The sequence below is a fragment of the Lepidothrix coronata genome, unplaced genomic scaffold (assembly GCF_001604755.1).
Source record: "Lepidothrix coronata isolate B3197 unplaced genomic scaffold, Lepidothrix_coronata-1.0 Scaffold159, whole genome shotgun sequence".
Taxonomy (NCBI): domain Eukaryota; kingdom Metazoa; phylum Chordata; class Aves; order Passeriformes; family Pipridae; genus Lepidothrix; species Lepidothrix coronata.
In genome coordinates this window covers 1,665,204-1,691,320 of record NW_016690339.1, presented here as the reverse complement: position 1 = coordinate 1,691,320, position 26,117 = coordinate 1,665,204, and the positions used below count along the sequence as shown (strand labels likewise).

The 26,117-nt window shown below is 36.5% G+C and overlaps 1 protein-coding gene across 2 annotated transcripts in view; it reads left to right on the top strand.

The window, feature by feature from the left end:
- Positions 1 to 26,117, top strand: part of TMEM117 (transmembrane protein 117) — a 197,141-nt gene that overhangs the window by 122,149 nt on the left and 48,875 nt on the right. For both annotated transcript variants that reach the window (XM_017829167.1, XM_017829168.1), the window contains one exon: positions 6,595 to 6,692. In XM_017829167.1, coding sequence (XP_017684656.1) covers positions 6,595 to 6,692 — 98 coding nt within the window. The remainder of the gene's footprint in view (positions 1 to 6,594; positions 6,693 to 26,117) is intronic.

Here is a 26,117-nt window from a genome sequence, read left to right as displayed (position 1 = left end):
ATCATTCTGTCCTAATTCAATTTGGAAATGGAAAGGAAGTGCTAGCAAAAGTGACTTTTCTAAACTTGAGTCTACAGCATATATATTTTTAGTTGTTCTCACCATCTTGTTGAGTTGTTATCCCTGGATTGTGCAGAAACTACTATGATAATACTCAAAACCAAATCAAGATCTGCAGGCTAAAAAATAGGAGGCTTGCTACTTCCTCAATGGGTAAAGAAATAAATTTGCATGGATCAGTAAAGATGGCAATAATTAATATAAACCTTCTCTCTGTTTGTACAAAAAAAGTTCTTTAAATGGTTTTGGTGGAAATTCAAATGTAAGACAGTGCATATGTGCAAATGTTGTGGATTAGGAGAATAACATCTCATAAGAGCAAAACTTAGGAGACATTTTATTGGTAGGAAATATGAAAATGCACAAAATCACATTGGGGACTGTTGCAGGAGCAACAAAAGTGAACCATAATATTCTTTATTGTTCATACTGACCACTGAATTGCAACATCAGTTTAATGTTGTTTTTGTCTATTGTTAAAACAGTATGTGTTGGTAAGACAAGAACAATGTGCTGGCTCTGATTAAAATGAGAAAACAGAATAGATTGAAGGGGCCAATCTATGTGTTTAATGTCACTTAGAATTTCTTGCTATTAAACTGGAGAAGTACCCTAAAAGAGGTTTCGTTGTTTCCCTGATAGAAATCAAACCAAATTAGGAATGTTCCGAGATGTAGAAAGCAGCCAAAATTTCTTTAAAATCTAGCACTGTATTTAGAGCTGACTGTTAATATTTAGCCTGAAAAATATCATCGCCCTTATAGATCTGTAAGTCTAATTAGAAATATTTGTTACATTTGTTTTCAAACATTTACGCATTGTGTATATTCCAAAATGCAGCAGAGAGGATTGAAATAAATTAACAGTTGTTTCTGAAGCATGTGTAACAATGTTTTTGACACTTCTGCTCAACTGCCAAAAAAATTTCAAAAATAAAATAGGAATTTCATATTATCATGTGTAAGCTATGGAAATGTTGAGGTATGATCACAGAATCACAGAATAGTTAGGATAGGAAGGAACCTCTGGAGAGCATCCAGTCCAACCACCCTGCCAAGGCAAGATCACCTAGAGCAGGTGACACGGGAACACATCCAGATGGGTTTTGAATGTCTCCAGAGGGAGGGACTCCGCAACCTCCCTGGGCAGCCTGTTCCAGTGCTCTGTTGTTCTCAATCTAAAGAAGTTCTTTCTCACATTGAGGTTGAACTTCTTGTGTTTTAATTTATGACCATTGCTCCTCATCCTGTCACAGGGCACCACTGAAAAGCGTCTGGCACCATCCTCTTGGCACCTGATTTTGAGATACTAATATGCATTAATGAGATCCCTTCTCAGTCTTTTCTCTAAACTAAACAAGCCCAGCTCCTGCAGCCTCTCCTCATAAAAGAGGTGCTCCAGATCCCTAATCATCTTTGTGGCCCTCATCTGGACTGTCTCCAATAGCTCCTTGTCTTTTTTGAACTGTGGAAACCAGAATGGACACAGTACTCCAGATGTGGCATCACTAGGGGCAAATAGAAGGGGAGGATCAGCTTCCTCAACCTGCTGGCCACACTCTTACCGATGTACCCTAGGATAATATTGGCCCTCTTTGTTGCAAGGACACACTGCTGGCTCCTGGTCAACTTGTCATCCAAGACTCCCAAGCCTTTCTCCACAGAGCTGCTCTCTAGTAGGTCAGACCCCAACATGTACTGGTACATAATTCTACTCTGCTGATCATGACTTTCTAAGCTCTGCTATTCAGGCAGTCTTGATCCACCTCACTGTCCATTCCTCTACGCCACACTTCCTGAGCTTACCTATGAAGATATCTTGGCAAACAGTGTCAAAAGCCTTGCTGAAGTCAAGGTAGACAACATACAAGGCTCTCCCCTTGTCAACCCATCACAGAAGGCTGTCAGATTGGCTGCCATCCATGGGAGACAATTTTCTCCCTGACATCTAGATGAAAAAAGGATAAAAGTATTTTCCACATAGGTTACTTTTATACATCAAGTGAACAGCACTGCAGTTTTTAAATATCTTAAAGAAGAAAAAGAGAAAAGTGATGGATAGAAGATTTTAATGACTGAGTACTAAATGTTTCCCTAGTTTGGTATATGATTACTGTGATGTAGTATAGTACTTAAAGACTGAGATATGATAAAGAATTGATGTGTAGTTAGTGGGACACCTATATATAGGTCTTACCTAAAAGCGCATAACAGCAAAGTAAAGGGAGCATGTGCCCTCAGCAGTATGCATTAGCTGTCGTTGACTTCACACTTTGACTTCAGGAAACATAATTACTTTAACCTGATTTAGCCCTACTCTGGAGAAAAATCCACATACTTCTCAGAAACACATAAGCAATACTGAGTCTTTGCAAAAATATCAGTGCGTTCTTTTGATGAGGCTTGCAGTGTTCATGCTCTTGCCTGGAGCTCTTGTTCATGCTCTTGCATAGTGTCAGACCTGTCCTGACACTATGGCATCTTTACAATTTCTGAAAGCTCCTAGAATGTGTGATATTCACTCTTACTGAAAGAATTAAAACTTATAATACTTGACTGATGTACAACAGTGGTAGATAGACATATTTTGCCAAATACAGTTATTCAGACTACTCCATTTTCCAGCAATAACACCATGATGTCATGTCCTCCTAGCTGAAGAGTTGCATACGAAAAGCTTTTTTACTGTTATTAGATGTTGCAGTCCTACTGTCCATTAGAACTTTCACTGCTCATTGCTGTATCAAAATAAAAAAAATATTTCAGATTTCACCATTTGGTTTGTGTTTCCAGGCTTTTCTTGTGGATTCTGGCTTCTTCTACCCTCTGTTGAATTTTGGAGGGATGCTCTTATTCTGTTTTGATGATTTATTCAAGTATGAATAAAGCAATGAAAATCCTCTGCTTAGGGTTGGTCTCCATATAATGAATATTGCAGCATAGAATTCGTCATGTCCTAGAGTCCAGAGTCCATTTCTCTTTCAAGAAACAGTTTCTGCAGCTGCTTATATGAAGAAGTGCTATTATGAAACCATCTAATGTACTTTTATACTACTAGATTTCAACAATACAATTTGCCAGATGAAAACAGCTCGGCCAGCAGCCCATGCTGCATTAGTGTTACATGGGTCATCTGTTTGTGCTCTGAAGATGATAGCATAATTCCTGCTAGTAAGTAGCTGGAAGATACTTTGAAGGCAGACCAAAGTGTTAGGTAAATTTTTTTCTTTTTTTTTTGAAAAGAAGTTTCACTTGTTGTTAACTTATTAATAGAAGAGATAGTTTGCCTTACCTGAAGCTCCCAGTGCAAACTTTGCCTGTGCTGGGAAGACAACGTTGCATCATTTGACATGACTGTCTAAGAAGAAGAGATCTAAAGTATGTGCAGACCATCCTGATCAATAAACGATCCTTAAGGTGTCTTAGTGTTCCACTTAGTTTATCTCAGGTATCTTAGGTATCTTTCTCCTTTGTTGTTTTTTTTTTCTTTTTTTGAAGCTTTTATGATTTTGCTTTTTTGTGCTTCTTGTCTAAGTTACTTGTTCTGAATATGACAGGTTCTTTCTTCTATGTGATATGACATAATTTTTCAAATTATTGTATTATATGTTGTTTAGCAGTATATATTGTAGGCCAGGTTACATGGGGCTTTGAACAACCTAGTCTAGTGCAAGGTGTCCCTGCCCATGGCAGGATGGGGCTAGAACTGGATGATCTTTAAGGTCCCTTCCAACCCAAGCCTTTCTGTGATTTTATGATTGTATCAAACATCAAAAGTATCGTATCAAAAGGAACAGTTTATTTTTCTGTAACAAAAAAATTGGAATCATAACATTTTGCTATTAATTTAATGATAGTAATATACCTTTTTTAAAGCCTTATGAGTTAGCTTCATAGTTAATATAAAGAGAATAATATGAATAGCTGATAAAATCATTTTTTATAGGGCAAAGTGAAATTTAAAGTTCCATCATATATACAAGACATATTAATTGTTAATAGAAATTTTTTTTGAGGCATTTGTGTAACTTAAACAGTCAGGTAATGTGTGTGATGCAGCTTTGATTCTGCGATTTAGTACAGTGTAACTGTTTCTCTCATGGGACACTAAAAAAATGAAAGAGTATACAGTGACTGTATGTAGGAGTCATTCCTTTCTGAATTGAATCAGTGTAATTATTGATTAAAGTATCTTGCATCTCCTAGTTAAAAAAACCCCAAACATTACTTAATTATATTGTAAGCGGCTTTCCCTGTTTTATCTTGATTATGTAAGATGTGTACAGACAATTACTGAAATGATCAATTATTTTTTATTTCCACATATAAGCAATGTTTTCAAATGTAGTCCAGTAAAAAAGAGATAAATGTTTGATGTCCAGCAATTGCATTGTGAAATACAGGAAAAAAAACCCATAGTCACACATTCCTTTACGCTAAATTCTGCAAACTGAATTAAAATTTATATTTTTGCTTTTCTAAAAACATCATTCTAATAGCAGCAATGAGTTTTTCATGTTTCTATCTAAAACTTGCTTGCTCTATGACAATGTTCAGTGCTTTTCTCCTGTGAGCTGTTTGCCGCACTGACTGTCCTTGACCAAACCAGAAAATGAATTTGATTTCTCTAATGCAACAGGTAATTGGATTTCTCTTTATGGAATGCATCCCTTTAATGACTGTCTCTGCTTCAGCCAATTTAGCTGTAACTGACCTTACATTGATCTGGTGATATGACTTAAAATAAATGTCAAAGCTGGGAGATAAAATACCGTTTGATATCAGAAAGAACATTTCCTGCTTCATCTTGCCATTTTCTTCCGAAAGTGTGTCCATGTTGCATACCATTCTCATGAAACATGCTACTCTAATAATTGGTCATAAAGCTGCAAATTACATCCTTCTACCAAATATAATAACCATTTCCCAGAAAGCATCTGTAGAAAACACCTTGCAACATGAATAAAAATTCTTGAAATATCTGTTCTTCTTTGCAAATATTCATTACTATGTAGACTCTTCCTAAGAGGAAAAAAGGTGTTACTAAAGTAGTGAATTAAATCTTTACAGAGGTTTCGTTCAGGATTAAATATATATTGAAATTTAGATAATAGGGATCTTATATAAAAGTATCGTAGCTTGCTGATCTGAGAAAATATTTACCCACATAAAACAATTAGTAAAGGTGATATTTTGGTATATTATCTGTTCATTGTTAAGGTTAGGATTAATGGAGTCATAAAATCCTAGAATAGGTATTTCTATTTAACATGTTCATTATCCTTTGAACCCAGCCCTTCAGACTAATATGCTGAGCGCTTTTAACCCCAAATTGTCTTGAAGCCAAAATTTAGCACTTGAATGCAGGTTTAATTTATTTGCGGGCCACGTATTCTTTTTGATAAACACTGTTAATGCCATTGATTAAAAGTGGTAGCTCACATTCTGGATAGTAAACTGGATTTTTAAACCTTAGTGTGGAAAGTAAAAACAAGAAATTTTGTCTTCAAATTGAAGTTATTTCCTCCTGAAACCTTGTTAAGAGTTAATTTCATACTGATCAAAACAGATAGCAATTTTCCAGTGAGTCCTGATACCAATGGCAGATAGAATTTGTTTTACTTCTCTGAATTTTGAAGCAGGTGGTCACCCTCATCTCCTTTATCTGTTCAATTATTTCTTAAATCTTAACATATGAATTGGTTTTGCACTCCTCTGGATGTTTTGCACAACAAAATTGATGAGTTTATTGCAATGTAACTTTTGGTGCTTTTTAGTAGAGTTAATTTGAAGTAAATGGATATGAAAACACAGCTTCCCAAAAGTACAGGTGCCTGAGGGGTATTCACCCTTCTCATTGAGCTGAAAGTAATTTTTAATACTTTCGTGTACCACCCGGAAGTACTGCATACATATGAGTCTCTGGACAGAGAAACATATGGTCTCTTTAGGTAGGAATTATGAAAATGAGGGTAAATATTTCATACTTTTAAAACTTTGTGAGAGTTTTGAGGTTTTTTGTGTTGCTAGTCCCAGGTGCACTTTTTTTACTGATTCCAGGAAGTGAAAGGAGATTATAAATGGCATATAGTGCTTAATTCACAGGCTTGCACTCCTTGGCTGCAGTTCTGCTTTCAAGAGTGGAAATTCTGCTGATGCTGCTCTCAGGGAAGCGTATTGCTTCTCCCAGGTTGAGCCAGAAAGCTTTTCAGCCACAGGGGAATGTAACTTATGTACTGTAGGTTGCTTTAACTTTTAGACTGGTTCATCTTTTGTTCTTATCTTCGGATCTCTACAGGTTTCATTGTTTCTCAAGGACTTGCATGCACTTCTAGGGGCAGAATATGGAGGCCAATATACTTTATTTTGATCGCAAGTAACACTGGACATACTATTATTCTATCTTCTAACTGTTAACATTATCAGAACTGAAGCAAGTGTGCCATATATAATATAAAAGTGTTCTTAAAGTCCTTTCTAGTACAGTCTTTTGTGACACCAGTGCAACTATTTACTATTTCTTCTTTCCCTATAGGTCACAGATATGATGCTTCAGGACAAACCCTACCCAGACTGGGGAAAATCTGCCAGAGCTTTCTGGAAGAAGGGAAACATTCGGATCGTTTTATTCTGGTAGGAAAGTAGTAAAATCAGATTATTGTAACTGAACCTTTTATAGAATATCCAAAACCATATTTTCTTATTCTTAATGGCAGAAAGAGATATAAACAGAGTACATGGCTGAAAAAAGTTAAACCTGGTCTAAAAAAAAATTAAACATTGCAAAAACTGCATGGGTGAACAATTGCTAATCAAAGTAGTTGGTGTAAAAATGTAATTTAAAAATTGATTTATACAGTTTCTTTTGTTATATTTTGGCAGTGTTTATAATTGAGTTGCAAAATTTTTGCTATATGTAATAATATTTAGATGTCCCATTGTCATTCCTTGTAATTAAGGTAAGTAGATATGTGAATTTCCTTTTGTGACCATGAAATTAATTAAAGCAATTCTTTGAGTTACCACATGACTAGGATTTAAAATGGCAAGTCTGTCTCACATAATTAAGAAAAATATTAAAAAATCAATACATAACATTTTGAGGGGTAAGAGTTTATTTTACCCCAAATGTGGCCTCTTCCAGATGAATTCAGGCCAAGTGTAACTATTGAAACAGAACACAAATTATGGCAGGAAAAATGGAAGTTGGAAAATTCATATTCTCAGAAGCAATCTGTAGCTGAAGCAACCTTGTGGCTGAAGATGAAAAAAATAGCAAAAATTTTTTGAACTACATCAGGAACAGAAAAACTCACGAAAATATCATCAGACCTCCTGCTTTTAAAGAGCAGATTTCAAAACAATTGTTACAGAGAAGTTGAAATATCTATTTATATGGGTTCTCCTACAGAAAATAAAATTAAGTAGCCTACACTTGTAAAGTAGTAAAAATAAGCTGTTATATTAAATTGAGGCATTTAAAGGAAATAATAAAAGAAATTTAAATATTAAAAAGAAAGCAGAATCAGATGGCAGATTGTCTGCACACAAGGTTTATAAGGAACTGAAGGGAGCTGAGCTGATGCAAGTTTTATTAGCACTTAATTGCCTATTGAAAAATTAAATGTTAAAATTTGAATATTGTTTTGCTTTTGCTGCCTTTTTTTTTTAAATATAGAATTATCCTACCAGCCTGTAAGTCTGAGTTCAGTTGTAGCTAAATGGATTGAATATATCATCAATAATGGAATTATGAGCAAAGCTCTAGATTAATTTAACTGAAAGAAGCCAGGGAAGCTTTGCTGAAAGAAAACCTTCTCTGATCTGTTAGAACTCTTTGAACATGTCATCAAAATAATGGATGAGGAAGAAATGCTTGATCTAATTTATGTGGACTTTCCCAAGGGTTTTGACAAAGTTCTTTACTGAAGGCAATTAAGAAAACTAGTAAGCCTAAGTGTGCTAACATTTAGAAATTGTCTCAGAAATGTGCACATTTTCAGCTACCTTGATAAGGCAGGAGAAGCCACCTTGGGCATGGTGACCATGAAACGATAGAGTTTAAACTCTCTGTTGACAGGAGGAAAAGTGCCAGGTAAACCTTGGCTCTGGAAATGAGGAGAGCAAACTTCAGCCTGCTCAGGCAATTAGTAAGTAAGGTCCCCTGGGAAGATGTTTTTGCAGGTGCTGGGATCCATCAGTGCTGGTCACTTTTCAGACATCACCTCCTAAGGGCACAGGAGCAGGCAATTCTTAAGTGTTGGAAGTCAAGCAAGCGAGGCAGAAGGCCAGCTTGGCTGAGCAGGGATTTTCTCTTGGAAATAAGGCAAAAAAGAAAGCTGTGGAGAATCAAGCAAAATAGTTGGAATAAAATCGCCAGGACATCTCTGGGATGTGTATGCAGTTTGGTTAATAGAGGCGAGACCTGAAAAACTGTTCCAATATTAATTGTCCTGGAAACTTTCCTAACAGAGGATGGGGGTTTATAGTGAGCAAGGCATGAAGAGTTCTTCATGTGAACCTTTAGCTATAGGGAAAAACAGGACACCAACAAAAAGAAATGAGTTTACTGGAAGAGAGAAAAACAGCTGCTGAGGTCTGTGTAACCAGGTAACAGAAAATTGATATTCAAAGGTAGATTATCAAAATGGGGTATTGTAGAAATAATAGGGGATTGTGCAGCTGAATCTTGATTGCAGGCAGGGTGACAGAAAAATATATACAAGCTGAGCATTTGAATATGGGTGTAGCAGGCTGGAATCCATTTCTCTAGTGTCATTGGCTAGACTTTCATTGTATGTGTATACAATGATAAGTCTTCATTGCAATAACATGTCTTTGACACAGACCCCTGTCTGATATAAAACAAATACCAACATGGAGAAGAAATAAAGTAATACGTATAATTGTAAATTTGTGATTCTCTGTGTTTGCTGTGTTTGACTTCTCAAGCTAAATAATCTTCCTTTAGTGTGTAGCTCCATAAGCTCTCACTAGCTTTCTTTAATAAAAAATAAAACTACACATGCTCAGAAATGTGTGCTAGCAATCACAGGATATTAATTCAGCAAATTGACCTAGTAATATAGGTTTGAAAGCTTTTATTGAAAATAACTGCACAGAATTGCTACAGAGTACTAATTCATGAACATATGTTATGTTTATAGTAGATTGTGTCAAACATAGGTTAGTGTAGTATTCTTAATTGAACATTTTGTACCCTAGAAGTAGAAAAAACTTCCTTCTGAGATAGATAACCACATCTCCCACACAGAAATACAACATTTTCTATAAGAGATTTCCCATTATGAACCTATTTGAGTTTTTGTGTTTATAAGTTACATTTCCATATTCTGTGTTTTTATAGTCAAGATGATGAATTAATACTGTACAATTATGTTCTTTTCACATATATGAATGTAGTTCATAAACTGGTTTCAAAAGACAGCTTCTTAAAACATCCATTCTTTTCATTATAGGCTGCACTGAGAAAAACTAGTTAGACATTATAGCTTTCTCAATCTAAATTATGTACTGACCCAAAAAAACAACCTTTCATTAAGTTTGAGTAAAAGTTTTTGTGATGCAGTCTGCAGCAAAATAATTGTATCTATAGTATGTGTACATTTAGTTTCACATTACCTCCCTGTGTTGGAGGTTTTTAAGTTTATCTATTAATTCTTTCATATTTAAGTAATTTATCTTGGGATAAGATACTGACTACTGAACAGAAACCTGGAATCATCTAGAAGATAAGGCAGATTTCCTGGTAAATAGCACAAATAGTATAAAAGAATGTAAAAATATTTTCCAATATTATTGCTCAGAGTAAATCTTTTATTCTTATGCTATAAGCAAAGTGAATGACTTCAGTTTGGATAAGCGAGATAATAAATATTCATTAAGGTCCTCTGCAGATGGTTTATATTGAGTAATCTGACTACCAATCTGAACAGGCATTGTAAAATATATTGTCAGGATAAAACCATTCATGAATAGTAATTGTTACCTTTAGTCTACCAGTCAGGAAGTATGATTATAATTTTTCAAGAGATGGCTAAAATATTTTCGAGAGTATTTCTTTAATTTCTGTATTATGGTTAATACAGAAATACTCATCTGGGTGTTATTGGTAAGTTGTACTGTGAAATGACAATTTGTTAACATGAAAAAATATTGAAAATAATTCATCATAGTACAGACCACTGAACTTTCTTTCCTATAAAGGGTAGTTGTTTAAGGTTTCTGCCTATTTTTAGCTTTCATTATTTATTATTTTCAATATATAAAAATATTTTATAAATATGAAAGTATTGTATTATCGAAAATATTTGCACAAAACTTTTTGTTCAAACCTATGTCTGGTACAGTACAAACTCTTTGGTTCATGTCCTAAGGAGAATTTTTCCATCTGGATAGCAAAGTGCTTTTACAGTGCCTAGTATGGAACAGTAAAAGTGCGCAAAACTCACTAGAATGGTTGAAGCTTGACAACTACATGAGTTAGACAAATTTTTGAGACCTTGTTCTCAGTTGTCCCCACTCCTTGGTGCATGAAGACTATTGTGTCAGTAATTTAGGGTTCTCCCACAAATCTGCTCTCCTCAGCGAGCACTGTTTTCAGCTACAAGTGTTACTCAGTCCCTAGCTGAACATGTCTGTCCTTTTCGTTCTTCCCTTCCTCCCTTCCTCCAGCACAGCAATAGCCTGAAATGCTGCCAGTGTTGGCAGAAGCAAGAGAGAAAGGGCAAGGATGACCTGGGATCATAGGTCAGCTGTGGGGTGATTGACTTCCAAGATAGCATTTGCAGTTCTAACACTGTCTCAGCCTTTCCCTGGCTTTTCTAGGAGCATCTTAGGAAATGCAGTCACTCCACAGGCCTCCCGTGTGGCCAGATGGACCATGTTATTCATAGACTACTAATGCATTGCATGAGAGGTAGATGCTTTATATGACATTACTTATATATGAGCAAAGGGAAGGTATGCATACAGGAGGGAGTGCAGGTGAAAGTCTCCCATCTGTCTCAACTATCAAGGAAGAAATTTGTAGCTTGCCTATGCTCGTCTATATTTAGAAAGGCTGTACCATACATTTTTTCCACATTCTAGTTATGATAGGAAGCATAGGGAATCATTCCTCATCTCACTTTTCTTCTCAGAAGGCAAAACATTTGAGGGAGTCACAGTTTAAATTTAGGAGTTCTGAGATCTGGGATTCAAAAAAAAAAACCAATACAGCCATCTTTAATTGTGAGATTACTTTAGTTTGAACATTAGGTTTGTTGTCTTGTTCAAGTTACATAAAGTGGTCTCATCCTATTTATTTTTTTCTGATGGAGGCTCCTACAGATCAAACAAAAAATATGTTGTTTCTTACTTGTATTTGCATGAATAAGAGGAGGGTTAGCAGATGAGGAGAGTGAGGATAGCGTGGCAGCTTTCCTCTCACAGTAAGTAGAACACACTCATATGCATCTGCATCCACACATGCAACTACACACTCAAGACAGCAACAGAGAGGAGGAAGGAAACTTCTAACACCCCTGCACAAACACCATTCCCCTGGTAAGTCTAGTGGTGGAAACCTTTAATGTCCTGGAGTTTAAAAATATATTCACAGAATAATCTGGCGGAAAGACAGTTATGTGGAAGAGAGAAAAGCATCATCCTTTAGCTACAGTGGGGTTTGGGGCTAGGCCCATAGACAGTTTCAGCTTTATTTGGCTTTAAATTCTTTGAACTGCTGTAGTACCTATGTATTTTATACCATATCTTTTCAGTTCCTCAGCCTGTTTAAGCTTTTTGAGTTATATTTGGTAGCTACTTGCAATTCAATAGTTGATAGCCTGTTAGAAAAAAAGGCTAGTTTTTATTCCTACATAATTGCTAGATTCCTAAGTATAACCTTTGTAACTGGATGGATATGGCAACCCATCTTCACCTCTTTTTAAAAGTATATCTTATTCTATCTCTTTTATTGAACAAGAGGTATATCACGAACAATTACTAAATATATTTTATCCAACATGTAGCTTTAATAAAATAAAACTTCTTAAAGTGCTGTATCTCCAGTGTTTCAGTAATAACAGTACTCCCAAATGACAATACTTTCACAAAATCACACTCTATGCCAAAAACTGAAAAGCTCTAATTCTTAGATGAAAATTCTCCTTGGCAAATTTCAAAAAGTTCTTTTTTCTGAATAGGCAGCTGCAATCCTCAGTTCAGTCACAGTCTTCTTGGAGCAAGTCCCCTTTTAGCACCTTTTCTGTACTTTCTGCAAAGTTCTTGTTGAGCAGGAGACACCTCTGCCTCCACTCAAGCCCTGGAAGATTTTCCAGAAGAGCAGAATCACTGATGTGGTTGTTGCTCTCTCAGTTCTGTCTTTCTGCTTAAGTGTTTTACCTTCCTTCCTCTTCCACAGAATAAATCTGTTTACTATTAGAAAAAACATTTTTTTCTAACTTTAGCATTTACAGCTAGCCTAGGCTTTATTCCAGGTCCACTCTAAAATCAGGATGAGTGCAGCTGTCAGATAATATGCATTATTTGATCATGTAGGGAGAAAAAAAGTGCTGAAAGATAAATATATAATATAAATACATAGTCAGATAATTTTGATAGGCACCCCAAGACAGAAGTTGTAACTATTACAGTTAGTTCAGTGTGCACATTGTGGACTGTTATTCATACAGCGGAAGGATGCATTTCAGATTATTAAAGTAGAAATTCAGTCTTGCATCCTTGCTTCAGTGTGCAGAGGCCTGGCAAAATAATAGCCCAAAATGTGATCAATTCAACGCAAACTTGTTCCTTTGGGGAAGGTGTACAGAAACCACCACACAAAGACATGGTGCATGGAGAAGATGCAGCCTCAGCCAGAGGTTTTGTGCAAGACGTGATCTCTGAAAGGCTGCAGAGTTCAGCGGAGATCAGAAAGTGAGTGCTTCAGCTGCTTGTGCTCACAGCCAGAGTTCATAGACTTTGTCATGTCTGGATTCCAAAAATCAATTGACTCTTGTAAAATAAATGTGATGATTAAGGAAATTAAATTATTTTCCTTCCTGGAATGCTGGAGTACTTTTTAAAATTGCATTTCTCCCTAATGACATGTTAAAATTTGTGCCTTAAAATTTGCTAGTGTACTTGTCTGAACTCCTGACTCATCTTTCTCATAGAATGGCATAGGTTGGAGGGGAATTTAAAGATCATCTAGTTCCAGCCCCTCTGCTATGGGCAAGGACACCTTCCTCTAGACCAGGTTGCTCAAAGCCCCTTCCAAACTGGCCTTGAATGATTCCAGGGATAGGGCATCCACAACTGCTCTGGACAACATCTTCCTGGACCTCACTACCCTCACAGAAAAGCATTTCTTCATATATCTAGTCTAAATCTTTCAGTTTAAAGCTATTCCCCCTTGTCCTAGCACAACATGCCATTGTGGAAAGTCCTCTTCAGCTCTCTTGTCAGCCCCTTTAAGTGCTGGAAGGCTGCAAATAAGTCTCCCTGGGGCCTTTGCTTCTCTATTTTGAACAACTGTAGCTCTCTCAGCCTGTGTTCATAGGAGAGGTGCTCCAGCACTTTGTGGTCCTCCTGTGCAGTTGCTCCAACAGGTGCACGTTCTTCTTTTGAGGCCTCCAAAGCTGAACACAGTACTCGAGGTGGGGTCTGACAAGAGTTGAGTAGATGGGCAGAATCATTTTCCTGGACCTGCTGGTCATGCTGCTTTTGATGCAGCCCAGGACACATTTGGCTTTCTGGGCTGCCTGTGCATATTGCTGGGTCATGTGACTTCTTGTCCACCAACACCTGCAAGTTGTTCTCCCCAGACCTCCTCTGTCCAAGGGAGAAATTAATCCAGTGTGCCCAGCCTGTATTTCTGCTTGGGATTATGCCTATCCAGGTGCTGAACTTTGCACTTGGCTTTGTTGAACTTCATGAGGTTCACACAGACCCACCTCTCAAGCCTGTCCAGATGCCTCTGGATTGCATCCCTTCCCTCCAGCATGTCAGCCACACCACACTGCTTGGTGTTGGTAACCTTGCTGAGGGTGCACTCGATGGCACTGTCTGTGTTGCTGACAAAGATGTTAAACAGCACTGGCCCCAGTACCAAACCCTGAAGAACACCAGTCATCATGAGCCATTGATCACAACTCTTTGAGGGCCACCATCAAGCCAGTTCCTTATTCACCCAGTCTGTCTTTCAAATCCATGTCTCTCCAGTTTAGAGGCAAGGTTGTCTTGCAGGACAATGTTAAATGCTTTGCACAATTCCGAGTAGATGATGGCAGTTGCTCTTCCCTTATCTGCCAATACTGTAAGCCCAGCATAGAAGACCACAGAAATTGTCAGGCACCGATCTTCCCTTAATGAAGACAAATGAGTGTTCCCATATTTTCTGTAAATATTGGCTATTTACAAATTCTGGACTGTGAAGTCCAGAATACAGAATTTTGTGTATTCCTGTGAAGGAATACACAAAATTACAAACTTCTTTTCATAGCAGAGGTTGCAAGAAATAGTGATCATGTCAAGTGTTGGTTGATTTTCATGTCCATCTGAAGAAGCCCTTCTGAAACTGATTTGTGCCCAGTGAAAATCAGCTTGGAAACTGTTTTAAAGACGTGGGTATTTTAGTGTAACTGGATGCACTAAAACTGTTCCACTGACATTAACGGAATTGTTTAACAGTGGGACCTGAGATCACTTTCCCTGGGAACACTTTGGATGATATTATTAGTCTTCTGCAGGTTTCAGGAGGATATAGCAGTTGTCATCCTTTGAGTGGCTGATTAAAAAAGTCTAATTCCTCTTGATTTCCTGATAGTTCTTAATGATGTGATTTCTGCTCTGTTTAGGGCATTAATTTTTCAAATACCATTTAGCAAAACTCTCCACCATATCCACCTGTTTTCTGGTGGAAACAGGCAAACAAATAGCAACAAAGAAATAATGGTTCCAGGGAAATCACAGCTTGAGATTCAAAGTGCTGCACAGGACTAGAATGTGGCTGTATGTTCTAACCTGTGATGCTTTAAAAGAAGGAAAAAATAGCTTCGTGTATCCAAATTCAGTTATTCAGGCTTAACAAAAAAATGATGGGACTCTCTCTTTTGCAAAGACTGGACTTAAATGTGGAGCAGGAAACTATTATTTAAATACTGCCAGACTTCATGCCCCCATCCCATTCTGTCCCCTTCAGATTCTTATACCCCATGATCACTTTCAGAATAGAGCCATTTCAATAAAAATTATAACTTAATTGCAATGTGCTTAACACAACTATAAATATGAATGTACATAAGCTTATTTAGTCCTTGTATAAAACCTCAGTTTAGATGTAAGGAGCAATTCTTTTGTTTCTTACTTGCTTTTCTACATTTAATATATTTGTAGGGCTGTAAAATTAAATGCATTTGCTGACAGATATCTTAATCAAGGCATTCAATTTATAATATCTTATTTAGGCTGGATAGCATAATGAGAATACCGTGCCTATATTTTTATTTCAGATAATTGCATGTTATCTGTTTGTAATTGTGACTGTAGAAAAAGCAAGGCCTAAAACAAAGGGTAGATTAAATTGTCAATGAAATCACAACAAAAGGTTGTTAACAAAAGGTGCCCTGCAGGTCTCTTGTTTTCATAATATATGTTTTGATACTTTAGCATCTTTGCTAGATTTTTCTTTAAAATGGTGTTAGCAGTTAAGTCCTTACAAAGCTAGATGCCAGTTAAGTTTCAGACCATGCATATTTGAGGTACTTTGTCTAACAGGAGGTTATACTGATGAACATAATGAATTTACGATACTCACTTATCAAAGTAAAGAGCTCCAGTGAACAGTGTATAAATAAAGATATGTTAATACAGTACTAGACATTTTCCATCTTTGCAGATTCTTTACCTATGGAAGTAATCAATTCCTGGAATCAAAACCACCTTGACTTCAGTTTACTGTTCTCATTGTATTACTGATTGTGTTGGTAGATGGCCGAGCACAGTGCTGCTTCTCATGCAGACAAAGAGTAAATCTTTCTGGATTTCAATGGAAAGGGCATCAGCCCTTGTCTGTGATGGCTGAGGGGGAAAGCAAAACCAGTGAAAACAACTGGAAAAAAGTTACTCAGCCTTGAGAATAATCTAGGCTATGAGAATAATCTAAGTTTTTTGAGAAAGGTTCATATTTTTTGAAGCTTTTTTACTGCACTTTGCTGTTTGCATACTCTTGTCTTCTCCTTCCCCATTTGTTTTTTACACACCCTATCAGAATCCATTAGTTCTGCTATAAAGCAATTTGAATTTAATTTAATTTATTACAAAATATCTTACAATTGGCAAGGTAAAGGCCAAGAAACAGTCCAATTATTACATTAAAATGAAGGAGGTTTTAATTTCAGTTTAATGACTCGCAATGGCAGTTTTAGGTTATTCAAAGTTATGCTGAAAATAAAAAAAAAATATTTCTTATTTTAAATATACTAGATATGGCATTCTCCCAGTGCTGAATAAATGTTCTCTTTGAGATTGTGTGACTGTGTTAACTTGAATGCAAGTTTCTAAGCTATTCTGCTTTTTAATATATGGTACTTTTAATTTAGATGCATTGGTTTTGATTTTTATTTGCATTGATACGTAACTATTGGAATTTTGCTGGAGATTGGCTGGAGCACTTCTCCTGTGAAGATAGGCCGAGATAGCTGGTGTTGTTCAGCCTGAAGATGAGAAAGTTCCAGGGAGACCTTACAGCAGCCTTCCAGTGACAAAAGGATCTGACAAAAAAAATGGAGAGGGACTTTATAAAGGCATATCTTGACAGGACAACGGGGAATGACTTTAAACTGAAAGGGGACAGGTTTAGACTACATATAAGGAAGAAATTCTTTCCTGTGAGGGTGGTGAGGCACTGGAAGGGGTTGCCCAGGGAAGCTGTGGATGCCCCATCCCTGGAAGCTTTCAAGGCCAGGTTGAATGGGGCTCTGAGCCACTTGGTCTAGTGGAAGGTGTTGGAAGGGGAGTTGGAACTAAATGATCTCTAAGCCCCCTTCCAACCGAAACCATTCTGATTCTATGATATCTACTATAATCTCTGCTATGGTCTCTGCTATACTCTACTATAATACTATTAATATGGATTAATAAATTTATAAATTCTAGTAAATTAGTTTTCTATAAACAACCAACCCATGAGCATGGTTTCAAAGCAAACATTTCAAAAATGTTCTCACTTGTGCCAGCATTGCACATCCCAAGAGAAGTGAACTCTCTGTTCCAGGGAGGTTACTGTCTGGAATTCCAGTTTTAAAAAGGAACATGGCACAAAGATGTGCTAAATCCCTCATCTGCAAATCCATATTTGCTGCTCACAAAAGTATTGTGACAGTAAAAAATAGCCCTTGACACATGCTCAGCATCTACTTGTTTGCATACTTTGACCTGACCTCATTTATGGAAATATTCGGGGCCAATTGGCATAGCACAGGAAGCATAGGTCTTGGGAAGAAAACAGAGTGAGGCATGTTTTCAATGACAGTAAACAAGCTGGAAATATCTTATTTGACTTTTAAATGATATACTGAGTTGAAAAAGCTGGAATTTAAGTGGGAAACAATAAGTTTTAAATTGAATAAATTTTATATGGAGGATCTGGAGGAAGACAGTACATGTAATGGCCATGTCATTTTTAGTGCATTAGCTTTCAGGATGAAACTTGTCTCAAAGGCAGGTCCAGATTTCTTGTCTAAGCTTCTCTCCAGTATTCTGTTACATTTAGACTAACATACTCATGTTTGTAAACTTTGTAAATAAAGTATAATATGAATATAAATGTTTCCAAGGTATTCTTTCAATATTCAGTACAAGCTTGATCAAGCTGCATAAGCATACCTCTATTATAAGGAATTTTTTCATTCAAACTGTGATACAACTGATTTTAATGTCTTAAAGACTAAGGTTTTAAGACTGTCTGTAGCTTTCAAGTTGATCATAGAATTGCTTGGGTTGAAAAAGACCTTTAACTTCATCAAGTCCAACTATTAACCCAACACCTAATCCACCACTAAACTGTGTCTCTAAGTGCCATGTCTACATGTCTTTTAAATATCTCCAACCACTTCCCTGGGCACCCTGTTCCAATGTTTGACAACCATTTCAGTGAAGAAATTTATCCTGATAGCCAATCTAAAGCTCCCCTGGTGCAACCTGGGATTGTTTTCTCTTCTGTCACTTGTTTCCTCAGAGTGGCTTACTCAAAATTTGAGCTGATAGACTTTAATCATACTTATCTTTAATAATTTGAAGAGGAAAACTTTTAGTTCATATTAGAAAAAATTACAGTTTAAAACATTATCTTGGTTTTAATGAAGATATTTTAAAAACATGCAGCTTTTCCCCTTGTGTGCCTCTGAACTGGTAAAATTATCTAAACTTCTGAAGTTTTATTTTTATAGAAAGTAAAAAAATTTACTTTCTCCCAAAACAAATTAATTTACAAGATGCAAGCACAGACAAATGCATAATTATATTTCAAAGAGTGATTTTGTTATGTTTCAGAAAGATGGGACTTTAAATTAAGCTTCTGTTTAAAGTGTTGTTCAGCAGAGTTTTTAAACCCTTATAATTTCCATTTCTTCCTACCTGAAACATTTCTGTAAAGCCATAAACTGATGTTTACAGTTAGGAGTACCACTTTCTTCTTGTGCCATAAGATCTTTCTTGTGAGTACGATATATTTTGGCTGGTTTCAAAAAGCATACACTCTCTTTTAATCTATACACAACCTCAATTGATGTTCAGGTCAGTAAGTGGGAAGACATTTATAGAATCAATCATTTTGGGTTAAGGAGTACACATACTGCAAGCGTACTAATGGAATGGAAATAATGCCTGGAACATCTCCAGAACAGTCACAGTCTCAATAGAGCAATTAAATATGCATGAGGAATGTTTGCAGTGAAGTTCAAACACATCAGCCTGAGGCTTATTTTTTAGTTTAATTTATTCACTGCCTTTCTGTGTACTGCTTGTTGATGGTTCAAAAACACTTCTGCACACTGCTCCTGCATCATCTGTGTATGCACTGACTGACAGATACAGTCACAGTTGCTATTTTTAATCACTATCTTAGGAACAAGGAGTAGACTGTAGTAGAAAAATGCAGGGTTGGTATTCAGGTTAACAGGTTTTATTCATTAATAAATTTGACATAATTCACAGTATGGAAAATAGTCTTCAGAATTAATTCAGGAAGTGTTTGAATATTTAGTAAAACTTCTTAGTCTGAATCTGCTGGCATTATTAGGTCATCAAATTAGAGTATTCCGTATCTTCATATTACTGCTTTTATCCTTCATGAAGGAGTTGCTTGTAATCTCATTAAAGGCTGATTTTTTATATCATTGTGAATGCCATCACTCTTCAAAACGTTGGTGATTGTATTTCTTGATAATCGTTGTTCTTTGCAAAATGTACAAAAGGACACATACTATTTCCAGATTCAGAAATTCCATGCTTTCTCTGCTGTTTTCAGTAAGAAATAAAACCAGACTATTTGAGGCTTTGTAATGAAAGTTTGTTTCCTTTGATGGGCCTAAGTGCTATGATTTGTGACTGATCAGAGAGCACCAGTGTATTACCTGGTTCATCTGTTATCAATTCATGTGCTATGAGTAAGTGGGATTGTCATATAACCAAGCTTAGAGCTATTGGCAAAGCAACTGAGCAAAGATGACCTCTTAAAAGGATTACTTGTAATGTAATTACTTGTGAAAGATGTATAGGTATCTCCTGTATGAAAACACTAGCATCCTAATATGTTCTTTAAGCAATAACATTAGTGGAATGAGAGCTTGTGTTCCAGTAATGGTATACTCTGCTGGTGGATAATGGCACAGTGAAGCAGAGGCACTTGTGTGAAGTAAACACTTGACTAAAGCCAGAAGTGTGCTTTTGTTCTTTATATAATTTCAAGGCTGTTATTGAAGCAAAATTTACTTTCTAGTGACACTATAGTTATTTTATTAAATGCGATGGAGTTTTGAGGCCTCAAAGCTCCCAGCAGACTTTCTTCAGGTCTGGAGAAAAGTCTTTATATATCTCTACTGATATATATTAGTATATATTATACTATATATTATAATAATATCAATAATTTTAATGAAAAAATACGCTTTTAATATATACCTCTTACTGGAGATGTCAGCAATATGTCATGTCATATAATTTTCTAGAGAAGCAGAATTAACTTAGGATCTTCAGTTCAGGCAAAGGGCAAGCACTCTTGGTGATGTTGAAAAATGAAGAAAACTTCATTCAAAAAATTGTTCACAGTTGTGAACAATTTTGGTCAATGGCTTTTGATATTGACTTTAACCATCATTAGCTGATTGACATTTCTTAGTGAAAAGGAACACTCGCCTAAGTATGTTGAAATGAGCACCTGACCTTCATCTTTTGAAAATTGATGGTATAAGCCCAGTAGTCTTCAGTGAAAGTTTAATCCTCTTTTTCTTCAGTTATTTGTAGGGACCTTTTTCCTTCCAGTAGTTAATGAGCTCCATGGTATCCATAAAAATAGCAGCTTACAATGACAGCTATGCTGTTTGATTAGTTTAGTCTTAAGCTCATTTCTCACCTTTGATAGTACTTTCCTCTTGCAACTCCTGTATTTCTTTCATCACAGTTTTGTTTCATATTTTCTCATTATTTAATAAGCAAAATTCAGATGCTTGATGTATGTTTCTTTCTGTGTTTTTTGTTTCCACTTAATCAGGCTCCATTTTACATTCATGTATTGAATTTTGCTATTTGCTTGGGTTTTTTTCTTGAAGACTTATTTTCTGATCTTGAGTAATAATATTATTCTTAAGATGTATATCCTTATGATTCTTGCATCAGAAACCTGATTGGGTTTTTGATTGTGATATGTGGGCAAATAATCTGGCTTCATTTGTGTCAGAAGTTGCATGCTTACCTTGTGTAGTAAGGTTCTAAACTGTAATGTGTCTTGTGACAGCTTCACAATAGCAAGAACAGATTAATAAAGAAAGCTGACACTAATGTCTAGGTATATGTAATCAGAAGGTGATGCAAAGGAAAAATGCTTTACCCTTCCAGGAAAACAAGTCATAGCCAAAATATTCATACCTTAACCATCTGAACTTACTATCCTATATTATTATTGTAAATATTATTATTATTATTATTAATATCTAAATATATAAAATTTTCCCTTGAATTTGACCTACATCGGATTTTTGGGGCTTGTGGTACTCCAGAAAATCAGACCATTTAAATATAATTGCCTAGCTATGAATTTAGATCCTAGCTTCAGACACAAAGTTATGTCATAAGGTCTTCCCATGGACCTTGTGAAAATTTCACATATTTTAACTATCCGTCCATCTTGCCAAGCCATCTTATTATGTTCATTTTTGTGTTTTCTGATCAGTTTGGAAATAGAGATAGGTTAAAATAGTTTAGGAGAGAGGAATCACTACTTTGTAATGCCATTATTCCTTTTACCTCTTCACTTTTATTATTTTAGTTTTTAAGATCATTCATGCTAAATGGATTTCTGCAGTGATGTGAGTTGCTGTGATTGTGGTAATGCCCAATACGAGGACAAAAGCAGAGCTCCTTGAACTGAGAGAGGAAGGATTCAACTTCCTTGTCTCTCCCTAAATAAGCAGAAAGAGAAAGAAGGTATTATTATCCCGTTTGCAAGTGCCATTTTACGTCTGAGCTTTGGATTGTTCCAGGAACCTTTTGGCCTTGTGACACAGCTGTGCTCATTAGGACACTGGGTGTTAGGGCTCAGTTTTATCATTCTCTTTGCAACATGAGCAAACTGAATGAGCATTAATAAGACTCTAATTGGCAGCAGGTGTGTCTATATTATAAGACAAGCCAAAATTAAAGACGCTTTTTAATTTGCTACATATTAATAAGTTTTTTTGTAATGAATGAAAACTGAACAATCATTAGCATGCCTTGGGTTACAAAAAGAATGGGCTTAACAAATCACTGCAATGTATATTAATGTAAGTAGAAAGTTCTTGGAGATGTTTTTAAACAATTCATTTTTACAGAACACCTAGGTCAGAGCTATTTTGAATGCCATTGATGGCAAGGTCTAAGGTGTCAGCACAGCAGGCACACGTTGTCAGCATAGTATGTAAAGCAAGAGCTGAGATTTTAAGTACTTTTCACAGGTGTTAAGGTATCAATTTGTTCCAAACTTCTTGACTTTGTGAGCTGTTCTGTTACCATTTTTCTAGTAGAGATTTGAGGACATTTTTCCACATAATCAGTCCAGATAGGAAGTAGTCTTTGTTCTTCAAACTGAATTATGAAAACCTTTTCTTTTTTGTTTTTTACTTAAGAAAGAGGTTATCTATACACCCTCTTGTAAACAAAAAACCTTCATATGCTTAGTTCTTCCCATTTGAGTAAAGCAGCAGAGCCTTTGCTAGTGCCATTCATTACAGAGCCACACATCCCATCTTTTAAACAAATTTGATGCAAATGTAATTCTAGAATTCTAAATGGAACTAAAGATCTGTTTTCCTGGCATTTAGATCTATGCAAATTCAGGGAAAGTATCATTTGATTGGAAGATAAATTGGTGACAGCATTAGTCACTGGAAGCATTATTTGAGTTTATTCTATGATGCGTCATTTTCTCAAGAACTCGTGGGCTATAGAATATTCTGAATGCAATTATGGACATCTTGCTTTACGGGCAGCTGCCTTCAGGGAAGATGTTATGCCATTCTGCAGTTACTGTTCATAACACAACTGGTGGTTACCACAGTCCTGTATAATCCATATCTGAAGCCACCTTTAAATGTAGAATGACATGACTATCTAGTGTAGTATTTAACAATATTTGTGGAGTTTTAAGGGTAAAGTCCATTTCTCCCTATTAGAATATCAAAATACTGCCACTGCATAGAGAAAACCTGCTTTAACTTAGTGAAAGTGACCAGTGCCTCAGATGAAAGAGATTTCCTTTTTTTTTTTCAGTAGATATTGATGGGGTTATCAACTCAGAAATCTCTGTGATAGATTGCCAGTAATGGTTGGAAAGGCCCAGGCATGATTGTAAGTCACATTCATCTTTCAAGGCCTCTTCACTACAGATGACAGTTATTTTCAAGGCTCCCAGTAAGAATATAAACCAAAAAAACTTGGTGAAGAACTTGACAAATAAATGTAATGTCAACTCTGTCAAAGTCTCATCAACAATACAAAGGTCCCCTCTTTGAGAGAAAGTGAGATGCTGCAAAATATAGCCCTCCCAAAAATATTCTTCTGCCTGCTCACTGTAGGTGCTTGCTGGAGACTCATTGAGCAATCACAGAACTGGTGGGAAGAGAGACTTAAGGTTTTATACTTGTCAAACATGTGTTGAAGTATTTTACAGAAAGAAAAGGATGTTTAACACAGTTTGGTCAGTGCCATCTCTATTAAAACTCAGGGTCTCTTCAGCACTACCTAAACTATTTTGAGATCATTCTAATAATGGAGGCAAACCAAAATTTGATGCAGTATTTGAGTCTCTGGAAGATAAACTAGGTGGATATGAAACCTAACCTGGATGTGGCCCCTTGTTTTGACAGCTCATCTATTCCTTGGTCAGGAGAAAAGGGCTGCCCACAGTTTGTAGCTTGGCCCTGGCGAAAGAACTACCTTGTTGGATAGATGTAAGAGGTGCGAGGTTGATCATCTACTGTTTAAGTCTTTCTGCAAGATGATTATAACCCTAATGGAGATCCACAAAAGAAGACTTGCGGGAGAAGCAACAAGTGTCATTGATTAGACCCCCTAAGAACTGAAAGTTGATTCCTTTTATCACTTCCTGTCAATCCCTACTTCAGGAACTCTGTCAGAACACTGTCAGATCTTAGGGCCAGGGAGGCCATATTACAGATTAAAGACCACACAGAAATTCATGCAGAACTAGGTCGGGTCAAATGGGCAGGTCAGGAGGAAGAAGCAGGTCTAAGACCAAACAGGGAAGAGTCAAAAATGATAGCAAGTTAGAAGAGTGCTAACTGCCAGGAGTGAATATCAGCTGAAAGCAAATGATAGGAGAGTTGCTTTTTTTCAATATGTAACTGAGGTGGCAAATTCTGAGCATCTTAACATTAAGTCTTACTTGATAGGGCATTAGAAGGTGAAAGAGACCAAGGCTGGAAGGCAAAGGGTGACAGATTGTTTCAGGAGGAAAAGGATCTTTGTTTACACCTTGTTGGGAATCCTGCAATAAAACTTTGGATTGCTATTTTTTGAGAAAACCAAAACATTCAGATGAGCATTATTTTTGATTAAACTTTCACTGAAACTGCTTCTCATCCCTGGGAAGGAGTTTCTGATCAAAACTAGTGAGAGCCTCAGTCTCCTCAGAATAACCAGAAGTGTGGTGATCAAATCCACGTGGATGAATGCTGGTCTGAGGCCCTGCGTTTCTCACTGCAGGGAGGTGAAAAGCATCAACCTGGGTTTGCTGAATCCTTTCTGAGTTCCCTGAATATTGCTATTTTTTTCAGGATTTATCTGGTTTCTGTTTACTGTAACAATTTGGAAAAGTGTGCAGATTAGACTAAGGATAGAACATGGAACTTTTTCTGAAATAGTGAAAAGTTTCTGCTTGAGAGGGATAACCGTTTCCTGGAAAACTCAAAATTTAACCAAATATTTGTCTGGGCATCTTAATGAATTTAGCCGTAACAATTCCCAAGTTCTTTTGTGCACCTTCTTGGAAATTCCTCATGTTCATCTTTCAGTGGAAAAGTGACAATATTCATATTGTCACAGAACTGGGCATATAATTATCAGAGTAGCACTGGCTGTTAGGATGTATTCTAGTGAGTCTCTTTATTAACTTCTTTTTCCTCAATCTTCTTTCTAACCCTGTTCTATTCTTAGAAAGGTTAACTATCCAGGAGGTCAAAATCACAGTAATTTGGATGTGATTTTTAAGAAGACATGTGTCAGCCTTATAATGGAATTGGCTCAGCTTGTGTAGAAACATGCATATTAACTTTTATTTTCTAGGCAACTTTTGAGTTGGTATCAATTCTTCTTGAATTATCCACAAAAAGTATTACATGTTGCAATTACTATAAATGTAAAGTGAAGATTTGAGTGCTTGCATTTGTAACAGCTTAGTTGGAGCAACAATGTCAGCTGAAATTCATAAATCCTGTGCACAAAAAAATACCCTTCAGTTCTGCTTGTATAAATTTTTTTCAGGAGGAATTGTAATACTTTTCTGGTTTGAGGCTAGTGCCATTGCTGCTTATGTTTTTTTCTATAGGCAAATAGGATTGCTTGTTAGATGATTATGTTTCTTTCAAAGATGTTAATTATGTGTAACTTACATGCTTGTCTAGTAGGATTCTTTTTTGTGGAGGAAAAAATTCATAGAAGCATAGGATCACAGGATAATTCAGACTGGATTCCAGGATCTGAGGAGGTCTCTAGTCTCCCACTCAAAGCAGGGTCATCTCTGAAGTGACTCAGAGGTAGCTCAGAGCTTTCAGGCAGCCTGGAGGGCCTCATCAGAAATTGTTTTTCCTTATAGGCAATTTGAATCTCTCTTGTTTCAACGTGTACATTGTCTCTTATTGTCCTGTCATTGACTTTCTTTGAAGAAAACTACTAACCTACCCAGAGGCACTTGGTGAGGAACTGTTAGGGTCTCCCATTCGCCAAACTCTCTTCGCAGTACAGGTGCTTCAGCCCCCAAACAGAAGCTTTAAAAAACTCCACTTTAATTTACTGGTACTTTTTATTATGGTTGGCCAAAATCTGGATGTGATATTCTGGTTATGGTCTAACAAGTGTGAAGTGGAGCAAAGTGATTTTCCTTGATCTACTGGTCATGCCTCTGTTATTACAGCCCTGGACACTGTTGGGGCTTCTTTGCTGCCAGCACACATGCCCAGCGCACACTCAGCTTGATGTCTACTTAATGTTGTTTTCTTACTAGGGTAAAATTGATATTATTTGAAAGGGTTTTGACATAAAAATGCATTGCTCAGGAAG